The 13,612-nt window shown below is 42.8% G+C and overlaps 2 protein-coding genes across 14 annotated transcripts in view; one reads left to right on the forward strand and one right to left on the reverse strand.

Moving 5' to 3' along the window:
* Window positions 1–11,965, reverse strand: part of ACSS3 (acyl-CoA synthetase short chain family member 3) — a 150,981-nt gene extending 139,016 nt beyond the window's left edge. For 7 of the 8 annotated variants that reach the window (XR_009565610.1, XR_009565611.1, XM_060306825.1 and 4 more), the window contains exon 1: window positions 11,506–11,965. Coding sequence is in view for 6 of the 8 variants with exons in the window: in XM_060306825.1 (XP_060162808.1) it covers window positions 11,506–11,813 (308 nt within the window). In the remaining 2 variants the exon portion in view is untranslated. Of the gene's footprint in view, window positions 1–10,239; window positions 10,322–11,505 lie in introns of all 8 variants that reach the window. The other variant, XM_060306826.2, reaches the window with a different exon arrangement.
* The window catches only part of LIN7A (lin-7 homolog A, crumbs cell polarity complex component), a 392,447-nt gene continuing 390,432 nt past the window's right edge, over window positions 11,598–13,612 (forward strand). For 2 of the 6 annotated variants that reach the window (XM_060306827.1, XM_060306829.1), the window contains exons 1-2: window positions 11,635–12,193; window positions 13,006–13,045. The gene's annotated coding sequence lies outside the window, so the exon portion shown is untranslated. Of the gene's footprint in view, window positions 12,194–13,005; window positions 13,046–13,612 lie in introns of all 6 variants that reach the window. The other 4 variants (XM_060306831.2, XM_060306830.1, XM_060306832.1 and 1 more) reach the window with 4 other exon arrangements.

The following is a 13,612-nucleotide window of genomic DNA, read 5'->3' on the forward strand; positions in this document are numbered from 1 at the left end:
TCCATAATTACAAACATACAACAAGTCCTAGTATTTTCTTTTACTGAGAAGTTGGAGGAAAGGAAAATTTTCAAATATTCATAATTATATGAATTAATTAGGCTACTTATTACCATGTTCTCATAAAAATAACGTTAAAGCATACTACAAGCAATGAGTAATGTGGTCATTATAGATTTTCCTTAAGCCAGAAAATCAACACAGCATTTTTAAGAGAAGGGCTTAATATTGTTTTCTACTGTCCAGGAAACATTTCTAAAGTAGGTAACAATTAATATAAAGCCCCTCTCCCACCACTTCTGGGACTGTTGTACACATTTTAAATATTTTATATTAAAAAAACAGTTTATTTTTTCAAAGAACATCAATCTATTATTCCAGATATAATAGGGATATTTTCCAAATGTTTCTGACATGTAGATCCAGATTTTTTTTTTTTTTTTTTTTTTTTTTGCGGTACGCGGGCCTCTCACTGTTGTGGCCTCTCCCACTGCGGAGCACAGGCTCCGGACATGCAGGCCCAGCGGCCATGGCTCACGGGCCCAGCCTCTCTGCGGCATGTGGGATCTTCCCGGACCGGGGCACGAACCCGTGTCCCCTGCATCGGCAGGCGGACTCTCAACCACTGCGCCACCAGGGAAGCCCGATCCAGATTTTTTAAATTACTTTTAGTGGTTTCAGTGGAGAAGGGGTAAGAAAAGAAAAAAAAAAAAAAAAAAAAAAAACCTAAAATTAACTAAGACAATTATTATAGAAACAATATAATGTAGTATATATTTAGATAGAGTACAGACACTAAATTCAGACTGCCTGGGTTCAAATCCTAGATCTGCTATTTTCTAGTTTTATATGTTTAGGCAAGTTTCTTAAACTCTCTGTATCTCCATTTCCATACCCACTAAACGAGAATAAAAGGTACCCTACGTCACAGGGTTGTTAGAAATATTAAATAAATTCAAACACTTAAATAAATTTAAGTACTTAGTATTGTACCTGGCTCATAGCATGGATACCATAAAGCTTAGCTGTTCTCACTATATGCTGGACACTCACTATTTATGTACATGAGCAAACTTACTCATTCTAACAGTCCTAGAAGTAATTATTATAGATTATATATATATTGTTGATTTCACAATCAATAAAGATAGGCTGGATTACACACAGTAACAACGGCAAACTCTCAACTTGAAAAAACATTTACTTCTCACTCATGCAACTTTACTCAGGCTTCAAGTGGACTCCTGGAAGCATTGTTATCTATGCATTTTTGCTCAGCAATCCAGGCTACAGGTGCTTCCACGATGGATCTGACAGACCAGAGGGGACTAAGGATTGAAGCACTGGCCACTAAATGTTTCACCAGGAAGTGACACGCCTCAGTCTGGTTGCATTAGCCAAAGCTAATCACATAACCACGCCTGGGTGGGGAAATCCAATCCTCCTGTGTGCTCAAAAGTAGAGAACAGACATTGCTGAACAATAATACCCATCACAGTCCCCATTTTATAATTATTTGGGACAATGTATTGTTCAAAGAGTGGGGCCTAAGTTTTAACCCAGATCAGTTTGTTTTTCTCCACTAATAATGATCCTCGGGGCTTCCCTGGTGGCGCAGTGGTTGAGAGTCCACCTGCCGATGCAGGGGATGCAGGTTCGTGCCCTGGTCCGGGAAGATCCCACATGCCACGGAGCGCCTGGGCCCGTGAGCCATGGCCGCTAAGCCTGAGCGTCCGGAGCCTGTGCTCCACAACGGAAGAGGCCACAACAGTGAGAGGTCCGCGTACCGCCAAAAAAAATAAAATAAAGTAATGATCCTCAATAGTTTTTTTCTCCTACCCACCAAGATAGCTTATCGCAGGGGTCCCTAAGCCCCAGGCCAAGGACCAGTAGCGGTCCACTGCCTGTTGGGAACCGGGCCACAGAGCAGGAGGTGAGCAGTGGGCTAGTGAGCTCAGCCTCATCTGCCGCTCCCCGCCGCTCCCCATTGCTTGCGTTACCGCCGGAACCATCCCCCCCACAGCCCTCACCGTCTGTGGAAAAACTGTCTTCCACAAAACTGGTCCCTGGTGCCAGAAGGTTGGGGACCGCTGGCTTATCGTACAAATTCCCATTAGTAACAGTGACAAACTTCATTCGGCCTTGATTAAGCGGGGAGAGTTGGGAAGAAGGCAATGTCAGGGCATTTGTGGTTTAGAAAAGCGCTAAATTCTCAACTGAGAATTGATGAAACTCTACAAAAACTTTAAAAAAGTGTGGAGAGAAAGCAAAGTGAGATTAGTGCAAAAGTAGATTTTTCTAAGCTCCGTTGCATTTGCCTATGGTTATTTTAGCAAACAGTCAATAATAATGATTTTACGTCCCTTCGACTACTAAATTTTTTTACCACTTTATTGTACTAATTTTTTTTTGGCACAAATATCTATATTGATTATGTCTACAGCAGATACTGAGTATTCTTTCTTTTCCCTTAATCTTCCCAAATTTCTTTTACTTAACTGATGTCTCTTGGGAGACATCTTAAAAATTATACTTGGGAAATGTTGTTATTCTAACATCAAAACCTAAGGAGAACATATTCCTATTGTCCAGACTTATCTCTTAAATCAAAGACCTACAGACTTCAGATGCGTTTCTTCCACTGAGAGCAACTTATATGTTAAATCAGTAAAATTCACTACTTACCTACAAGTTATAAATCAAACGCTATCCAAACAATGTATTTGAAAAACCTGTTTTCAGCTTTTCTAAGATTTTCAATTGGACTATTTCATACTGGAAACTCTTAAACTTCAATTTTCCTAGATAGTATAAGAATAATACTTCTCCTTTCTATGCACTGTCACTTAGCTCATTTGGTCATAATATCAGCAAAAGTTTATATAATTCATACTTTTTACAAGTTCTCTAACCACATGGTTTAAATAATTTCTACATTCAGATGTGCTTCCTAAAACTGCAATTTAAAGAAGTTATTACACTCATATATATTATCACAAAGATTCATTAGCCTCCCACACATTTCTCTCACAAATGTCACACCACAATGGAAAGCAATGATCTCCCTCATGGAGTTGCTGCTTAAGCAGAAATTCTTTAAAAAAAAAAAAAAAGAAGAAGAAGAAAGAAAAGGAAAAGAAGCAGCAGGAGGAGAAGGAGAAACAAATAATTTCAACCACTGGATTTTTTTTTCTCAACTAACAGTATATAGCATGAACAAAGGAAAAGTAAGCCACCTTCCAGGAGGTGATAAGAGTTTGGACTTTCTCCCACACTTGGTCACAGCTGATTGAATTTCCATTGTTCATTGATTGTGCCATTTGTCAGGCAATCCATCCTTGCTTATGTAATCATAGCATTCCAGTAGTTCACTCTGTTCTGTCCTGAACGTTCAGCAGCATGACAGAGAAAATTACACACAGAACAGCACCAAGCCGCTGACCTTTAGAATATAAAATAAGGCCGATCTTTTGAAATTGGTCTTTGTTGATGAGGTTATCTGAGGGACAGTATTTCTAACAGGCCATTTTTCATGCTGACCAGATACCTTCATAAAATATTTTTTATTTATAAAAAATGATAATTTAAATTTTAAATATACCTGTACTGTGTACAATATTATGAATAAATACATTTCATTTAGTGTTTGTCAAAAGGGGACACATTTTTCATCTCTAGATAAAACTCTCACCTTCAAACCAGAATTAAGTATAATTTTAATAATACCTGATAAATACGAAGGAAATTTTACAGGAAAGAAAGAGAGAGAGATTGAATTTCTGAAACAGCTTAACGTGGCTGACTAATTGTTTGCCAAAGAATCAAAATTCAGTAGAGGAATTAAATTACTTTCTGGTTATATAAAATCCGCATTATATTTTCCTTATTTGTTTTCTTTTGAAAGAATGTCAAACTCAGAAAAGTTGCAAGTACAAGATAAAGAACTTCCTTCCCTCTGAACCACTTATTGACATGATGTCTGAAACCCCAGAATAATTTAACAAATCAACAAATCTTAGATCTTTCACCTTTTTTAACTGTCTCCTTATCTTCTCTGTCAAACTTACAATCAAATGCTTAGATATCTAGCTCACTAGAATCTCTGCAATATACAACAAGAACATATAGATCTGCTGAGTAGCTTTTTACTCCATCTTTTAGACTTTTCCATTTTGTTCCTTCCATGAACTTGTGGTATCTAAAGAAAAAAGAAAGAAAGAAAGAAACCACACAAAGTTCAGCTTGTAAAAACACGGAGTCCTGTTGATGGGGAACAGGTTTCAAAATAAGCAAAATTCCCTTGATTCCTATTTCACAGGTTTCTTCACTTCTGCCTTTAAACAAAGGATTGTCCTACAGGGGGAGGAGGGGAAAGTAAAGATAGTGAGGAAACTATTTTTCTGGTAACCCAGACACCTCCACATGCTATCATCTTGTCTCCCCTTCCTGTCACTGTCAAACATCTCCATGGACTCTTTTTCCCTACCATCAGTTCACCCTGTAATGCAGGATTCTGGCTTTGGCTTTCATCTCTCCATTGACATCGCATTATTAAAAGTCACTGAGTAGGGCTTCCCTGGTGGCGCAGTGGTTGAGAGTCTGCCTGCCAATGCAGGGGACGCGGGTTCGTGCCCCGGTCCGGGAGGATCCCACATGCCGCAGAGCGGCTGGGCCCGTGAGCCATGGCCGCTGAGCCTGCGCATCCGGGGCCCGCGTACCGCAAAAAAAAAAAAAAAGTCACTGAGGATCGCTGAGTCAAAACTGCTGTCTTTCAATCCTCAATAACCTCAAAACATCTCTGGAGCCCTTTACCGCTATTGATTTGCCCTATTTTTATCTCTTCTCTCCCTCTTACTCCATGGCACAAAAACATCCTGCTGTTCCTTCTCCTACTTCTTTGAACAAGTCTCATTCACTCTCATAGGTTTTTTTTTTTCCCCTTCCACTTGTCTTCCAAGTTCAGTTTTTAGTATTTTTTTTCTTTCTCTCTCTCCCTCTCCTCTTTCTCCCTCTCTCCCCACTTGGCATTCACCAAGCTTCAGCTCTCACCTCTTTACAAATTTCAGTCAAATCTATAATTCTACAAGTCCTCGCCAAGTTTTCAACTCATTATCTTTAATTTCACAATCAATTCCTCCACTTGGATATCTGAGTCAAATTGTCACGTTCACCATAACTTCTTTACTTCCCTACACCTCACTGCCAGGAAGTCACTATGTCTAATTTAGCTTGGAACAGCAGTCACTCAGTTCCGGCCAAGTGTTGCAGTGCAGGAATGCTGACTCACTGCTGACAGATATTCTGCTTTTTTTTTTAAGAGAAGCCTCCAAAAACTGAATCATTAAAGGAAATTTAGATTTTAGATGAAATCTTCCAATGTTTAAATACTGACAACTACTTTAAAAAGCAAACAAACAAAAAGCACCTGGGTCACACAAAACCTATCTGCAGGATTACAATCAGGTTGTGACTTACAGCCTAAGAAGTGAAGGCAAATGCCTTAGCTTCTATTCCAAGCCTTCCAAAACCATCCTGAAACTACCTTCTGAATTCAAGTACCAGTAACTCAAAATAACCACGAGAAGCCAACTGGTCTACTGTTCATTCTATCCTACAAGTGTATTTGGTTCTTTCTCACCGCTATCCCTCTGTCATGTTTGTTCTGCATACAGAAGTGTTTTTCTTTCTAAGTCCTACTTTAAGATTGAGTTTAAATGCTATCATTTCCCTGAAAACTTCCTGGACCATAGTAGCTTATATATTCCAAAGACATTAGTACCTAGGACTGTGTGTCAGGCACAGTCCTAGACGTTTTACATGCTCCCCACCACCACTATAATCCTAAGAAATTGATACTATCATCATTCTTATTTTATTCTTACTCAATAAGGATAATGAAGCCTGTCCAAAGCAAGCGGCGGACCTGGGGTTGAACACAAACATTTCTTGTTCCAGTGCAGAAAGAAGAGTAGTAAATTCAAGTTTTGATCATCTACTATGTGACATGTGTTTTGTGCCAGGAAATTTTCAAATGCTTAACGAGACTCACCAGACCATTTACAATATGGCTCTCTTCTTCTTCTATTATTTCTTGATAATTTCCCTGCCTCATTAGCCTTCTTTCAGTTTCTAGAATTTACTGAGCTACTTCACACCTCACAGACTTTGCATGTGCTGTTTTCTTTGTCTGCAATGTTCCTCTCTCCTTCTGATTCTAATCTCTACTCATTGTGATCTCAGTTTAACCATCATTTCTTCAAGACTCCTACCATGATCCTTCCAGAAAAGATTATTTTAAATCCCCCTATTATTTCATAGCATCTACTGCAACTCTAAATAAATAGGTTTGTAATAATTTAATGTATGTCTCCCCTACCGCTGTGTAGTGAGTTTCTCCACTATCTCTTTCATCATTTTCTCTGTACTATACACACAGTGAGTGAATGATTGGTGTCTTTATCACTTATGAGCCATTTTAAGACCTAGAGGGATTAAACAACCTTTATCTCATAGCTAGTAAGAAACTGAGATCTTGCATGTTAACCTAAACAATTTCCATCATAGAGATGTTAACCAAGCAGAAATCATTTTCTAATAATCTGCATTTAGTCAGAGACTTTTCCTTTTCAGGTTATAGTCATTGTTAATGCATATTAAATTCTAAACCAAACAGTATGTGAGAGTCTGATCATTGAATGTTGTTTAAATAAATAGAAAATGTTATTTAAAAAAAATAGAATTGCAACGCTTCCAAAGAAAGGGATAAGGGATGACGCAGACTGAAGAGTTAACCACAATGCACGCAAAAGTGAATTGCCTAATTTTTCAGAGTGGCAGCTGGATTTCATTTTCAGGAAAGGCAGCAGGATGTCTAATTCATCAGGAGAAAATAACCAAAACATCCATTCTGTTGTTCCAGGATTAGAGAAATTACTAGGAGTTCTAATTGCTTCACCTTATATTGCAGTTCTCTACTGAAGTCTCTATAATAGAGAATTTAGTCCGCCCAAAGCTAGGTGTCAACAATGTGAATTAACCAACAAACTGTGAGGAAAGGTGGTTCTTCACATGTTCCTAAAGCACCTACATGTAATTTGTCTTTCAAAGATCTCAGCGATTACAGTCCCAGAAATGTATTTTACAGGGCTATTGCCTACAATAGAAAGTCCCTAGTATATCACCCTTAAAGATTTCTCTTCCATGCCCACACTACTGCATTCGTAAACTACTATTGGGTAGTGTACGCCATTATGAAAGCTAATATGCATTACTATTTATGCATTGGGGCTTTTGGTAGGCCTGTAGATTCGGAGGGGCGTTCACTTTCATGAAAAATGAACAGACAAGCTTATAATGAGGAAAGAGAATCCCTCTTGCCTCTTGGAAGCCAAAGGGCATCAGAGATCTTGACTACACCTATGCCAGCTCCACCTAGAAGAGAACAATTAGCTGTAGCGACCCCTCCTCATTTTACTTAAGAACTTGGCAGTCAACATCTCCCTTCCCCCATCCCAGCTTCAAAAACAAGTAAGCAAAGCACCTTCACATCAAATTGTGCCTGCATCCACTTACCACCTCCCAAGACATACAGAATCAAAAATCATCAGGTCTATGTATCCTGTTATCTGACTATCACTTTTCAAACTCATATGTCTGTTCTGTCCTAGAATCTGTGGACATAAATTAAAAAAAAAAAAGAAAGACATTTGTCCTGCCCTTGAGTTTACCTTTGCAGAAAAGTGTTAACCAATGAGAAATATCTGCAAATAGGATTCAGATTGAAACCACATATTGAATGAAGTTTCAGATTAGATGTATGGTCTGCTGTGTCTACTTGCCTCCCCAACTCTGCTCTGCCAACCAAACTCCTTAGTAAGACGGAATCACACTTCTAAAATAAATGCAGACCCAAAGACTTATCTGTTATTCACTTTGATCTGCTGGGCTGCTATAAAACAGGTACAGCCACGTGATTCCAAGAGTACAAAGACAGAATTCAGATACAATATTGTCAAATATCAGTGATCTACAATGTACTGAATGTTTGAAAATACCTACAAGGACCCTTTGACAAAAATCCTCATTAAAAAAGGAACATTTGGGGGTTTCCCTGGTGGCTCAGTGGTTGAGAGTCCGCCTGCCGATGCACGGGACAGGGGTTCGTGCCCCGGTCCGGGAGGATCCCACATGCCGCGGAGCGGCTGGGCCCGTAAGCCATGGCCGCTGAGCCTGCGCGTCTGGAGCCTCTGCTCCACAGCAGGAGAGGCCACAACGGTGAGAGGCCCGCGTACCGCAAAAAAAAAAAAAAGGAACATTTTAGGCATACACATTTTTTAAATTAATTTATTTGTTTTTATTTTGGGCTGTGTTGGGTCTTTGTCACTGCATGCGGGCTTTCTCTAGTTGCAGCAAGAGGGGGGCCACTCCGTGCTGCTGTGCGTGGGCTTCTCACTGCTGTGGCCTCTCCCATCGTGGAGCACAGTCTCCAGGCGCACAGACCCCAGCAGTTGTGGCACGCAGCCTCAGTAGCTGTGGCTCACGGGCTCTCTACAGCACAGGCTCAGTAGTTGTGGCACACGGGGCCCAGTTGCTCCGTGGCATGTGGTATCCCCCCAGACCAGGGCCCAAACCCACGTCCCCCTCATTGGCAGGCAGACTCCCAACCACTGCACCACCAGGGAAGCCTGCATACAATTTTTTAAAATTTAGGCAAGCAACCAGAAATTAAAAAGAGAAAGAAACATCAGAGAGAAAATCTCCAGATCTTAAATGTCTATCTAATGGACACTTTGATTTCCACATTCTCTGCACTCCCTTGAGCCCTCACCAACTTCAACTAATCCTCTAGAAACCTGTCCTTTCCTTTCCATTGCCACCATTGGCAATGGTCTGACCATTGCCTTAGGTCTGGCCCTCATTGGTTTTTACTTGGAATATCCCAGTGACTTCTTAATTGGGTTCTCTGCACACAGTTTTATGCGAAGGATGCTCACGTAAATAATCTCAGTTCCATACTTTATGACATATATACGGACACAGAACTTTTTGAGAACACATTCTTAGGCGAGACAATAATTCTGTGTTTTGATCTGAGAAACACTAGGATTTCCTGTTCTTAAATAATTGTGGTATGAAAGTACAAAGACAACTATTCTTCCTCTAACATTTACAGGGTCTATTTCATTAAGACTTGGTCTTAACCCTTTAATAAATTAATCTTCTTACTAGTTCTACATTTATATACGAGAAAACTGAAGCACAGAGACATTAAGCAACTTGCCTATGAACACACAGCCAGTAACTGTAAGGGCCAGAACTCAAACTCAAAATTCCAGCACCAGATACCATGCTGTTGACCATCATGACTCCTACCCCTACCGCTTTGCCGCATGCATACCGAGTGATTGGGCCACTGTCCAGCACATAAGAGAGGATCTGAAAAATCCTCTGAAACACTACTAAAAAAATTGACTGGTTGGGGAAATATGCTCAGATTCTAAAGATAAAACCACCTTAACAGCTCCAAATAATCGACAGAGGACAGAGCATGGTGGTGACAGAGAACAGTCTCTGGTCAAGATGTCTTTCTCCATTTCAGGTTCCTACTTTCAACAAGAAGGCATTTGTCACCATCATCAAAAAATCTACAAACAATAAATGCTGGAGAGGGTGTGGAGAAAAGGGAACCCTTTTGCGCTGTTGGTGGGAACGTAAATTGATACAGCCACTATGGAGAACAGTATGGAGGTTCCTTAAAAAACTAAAAACAGAACTACCAGGTGACCCAGCAATCCCACTACTGGGCATATACCCTGAGAAAACCATAATTCAAAAAGAGTCATGTACCACAATGTTCATTGCAGCTCTATTTACAATAGCCTGGACATGGAAGCAACATAAGTGTCCACTGACAGATAAATGGATAAAGAAGATGTGGCACATATATACAATGGAATATTACTCAGCCATAAAAAGAAATGAAATTGAGTTATTTGTAGTGAGGTGCATGGACCTAGAGTCTGTCATACAGAATGAAGTAAGTCAGAAAGAGAAAAACAAATACCGTATGCTAACACATATATATGGAATCTAAAAAAAACAAACAAAAAAACTAAATGGTTCTGAAGAACCTAGGGGCAGGACAGGAATAAAGACGCAGACCTACTAGAGAATGGACTTGAGGACATGGGGAGGGGGAAGGGTAAGCTGGGACGAAGTGAGAGAGTGGCATGGACTTACCTACACCACCAAATGTAAAATAGATAGCTAGTGGGAAGCAGCCGCATAGCACAGGGAGATCAACTGGGAGCTTTGTGACCACCTAGAAGGGTGGGATAGGGAGGATGGGAGGGAGACACAAGAGGGAGGAGATATGGGGATATATGTATATGTATAGCTGATTCACTTTGTTATAAAGCAGAAACTTAACACACCACTGTAAAGCAATTATACTCCAATAAAGATGTTAAAAAAAAAAGAAGGCATTTGTCAAATGCAAACCTGACCATGTCATTCCCCCATCTCACTGCTGGGAACTTGGAAATGGTAGTGGGAAACCCCACTGCAGTGTTTTGCAAACTTTTACAGGAAACATCTGTCCCTAATGGCTTGCTGATGAAAGCAACCACACTGTTAAGGCCCATGGCCCAAAGAACAGCCACAACTCTTGAGTTCTGACTGTGTGACTCACCCTTAATACTCGGGCAAGTTTGAGATTTATTCTACAAATGTATCTGTTTGTTACAATATAAAAACAATGTTTATAACTACTTATAACTGCAACTCTAGGAGGAAAACGAAAAACAAAAAACTTCATTCCTACCATGATTTCTAGCACCACCTATCTGTATGCAAATTCTTTCTGGGTACCCGGTACTGCAGCTTCATATACAGGACAGGGCTGTGGACCTAATCCGAGCTACTTGGCATGATACCTAAATCCCTTCCCAAACCAACCCCTGACTCACCAGCCCCCTTTCCCACCTCTCCAGCCAACACAATTAGTTGCAACTATATCAACAGTCAAATTTCAACCTGTGTTCCACCTCGTGGACTTTAATAATTAGGACCTTGTGGACTTTGAGAAGACATATCCACCCTTCCAAACCCTACTTAGGTGTAATCTTATTGAAGTCGTTCTTCCTCCGAGTGTGTGGATACTTAGTAACACTCCCCTAGTTTATCCCTCTTCTTGCACTTGTTTCCCCGTGGCTGCTTCCCATACTAGACTGTGCTGTCCCTGGGGGCTGGCTCTTGCTCAACTAAGCAGAGCCCTGCCATACAGGTAAATTTCTGGTCTATAGGAAGCGGGGCTCACAATAGGTAACCTAATCCTTCAGGACAAGGCAAAAGAGCTGACTACGAAATTGAAATTAAACACAAATTAAAAGGTCTGAGCATATCTCCAGTCGCATTGTCTTTCCCAAAAGAACTCCAGGTTCCGGTGCAGGGGACGCCAAGCCTTGGCACCCAAGAGAGAGGGGGGTGGGCGAAGGCGTCACTTACCAACTGGTGGAAGGCGAATGTCTGTTCTCCAGCGTTTTGGTCCAGGGCTTGTACCAGCTGATCTGCTCCGCGGCTTTGCCCCAGAACCTCTCGGGGTCGGCCACCGAGGCCGCGAAGTGGGTCTTGTACTCGCAGCCGCCCGAGGACAGCGCCCGGCAGCCCCGGCCCCCGAGAGCGCCCCGTTGGCCGGGGGCCACGTACGCCCTGCGGGCCGGGCCGGCTCCCCGGGCGGGAGAGGACGCGGGCAGGGACCCCCCGAGTCCCCCGGCGCCGGTGACTTTGCGACACTGCAGCCAAGATGGCTTCATCGCTGCCGTTGGCGCCCCCCTGCAGGCTGCGCTGCCCGCGGTCCCGAGCCCACTCCTCGGGCGACCCCTGGGGCGCTCGCGACTTCCTGGAGCCCGAGGGGAGCAGGCAGGAGGCGGGGGCAAATTCCGAGGTGTGCCCAGAGCCCGGGAGTTTGGAAGTCACACTGGAGTCGCCGGGAAAAACCGACCTGGAGCGGCGGGGGAAGCCACAGGCTGCAGCGGGGGCGGGGAGGGGGGCGCACAGCGTCCCCGCGCCGGGCGAGAGCGGCGCCGCGCGAAACCCGACGCCTCTGCGCGTCTCCAGCTCCGCGACTTCGCCTGGAAAACCGCCCTCAGGCTGCAGAGCGGCCTCCCTTCTCCGACGCACAGGTACCCCTAAGGTGAGGCCGACGGACCCAATTCATTGTTTTCCAGCAAACAAGCAGTGCGCAGCTTCTCGGGGTTGGTCTCTGGAGAGCCAGCCGGTGGAGCGGCCGCGCCTCGGCCCGCAGCGGGAATCCGCCAAGCTGGGCTCTGCGGCCCAGCCCCTGAAGCGTCGAGTTTTGTTTCTTTCTCTTTAAAACAAGCTCCAACCTCGGCTATTTAGAAAACAAGCGGCTCCTGGGTAAGGGCTGCTCCAGGATTTCCCGACAGCTGTGAGAGGAGGAGAAGTGGAGGGAGGTTGCCCAACCGAGTTGGGAAGTGCTTTGGGGGTGACTGCCGCTGGGGAAGGTTACGCCGTTGGAATGGGGATTCACTTGCCAACTGGACTCCCCGCAGGATCTAGGCAGAAAGCAGGGTGACTTGTTGATTTTCCTCCCTGCCCATTTGCCTCTTTGGAGTTTCTTTGCCCTTTTTTTTGGATGAGACCCCACGCTCCCCCCACCCCCAAAAAAATTTAAGCCCAAACGAAGAGCAAAGTCAAGATGAATCTAAAGAGAAAAAAAGGAAGCTGAGGAAAATTAAAAGAGAAAGGCGGTATAGATTACCGTCTGGGTTTAACATTCTTCAGATTCCTTCACTGTTTTTTCTACCTGTTAGTGAATCACAGATGCGGTCGCGTTTGCCTTTGTTACGCCAAACATATGCTGTTTGGTGTGACGGTGTTTGCAGTTTTAAATGTAAAGATGTGTATTCCCAAATCTGAAGTGGGAAATAATGAATGCCCCGACCCTAGGAAGATTGTAAACAGATTTTTTTTTTTTTTCTGCAGGAAAAGAATAATGTGAAGATAAAGGTTAAACAGAACAGAGGTAAATCTAATGCAAAACAAAGAACATTTCTTTAAATAATCACCTCAGCTATTCCCTTTCAACTAAGAAGGCGCTAGACTTTTCCCTAACACCTGCAGCCTACCTCTCTACCAAAGGCCTCACAGCAAATGATTTCCAATAGCAAAAGGCACTTGTCACTATTTGAATGCAGAGAGAGTTAGGAAGCCCGATAACCTCCTGTCCTCCTTCTTTCCTCTGCCCAGCCGTCTAATGCTGCTGTCTGGTCTACAAGATCCTCTGACTCCAAATCATCCCCTATTGTATTACAGTGATGTCCATCCATCTTAGTCGTTTGCTTAACAGATATGTGAGCCCCTGCATTGTGTAAGTTGTGACTTGTTGCGGCGGGGGGGGGGGGATATGAAGGAAGCAGGCAGATCTCTACTGGCTCTTACTGTGTATCCACATTGTGCTGGCACTTTCAAATATGTTAGCTCCTGTATTTCCCAAGTACTAAGAAACGGGAAGTATAATCCCAGTGTTTACCACCTTGAGGCTGTGTGACGGGTATCCTGGCACACCAGTAATTCAGGGTGCACAGGCTCC

Source organism: Globicephala melas, chromosome 10 (genome assembly GCF_963455315.2).
Source record: "Globicephala melas chromosome 10, mGloMel1.2, whole genome shotgun sequence".
Lineage (NCBI taxonomy): Eukaryota > Metazoa > Chordata > Mammalia > Artiodactyla > Delphinidae > Globicephala > Globicephala melas.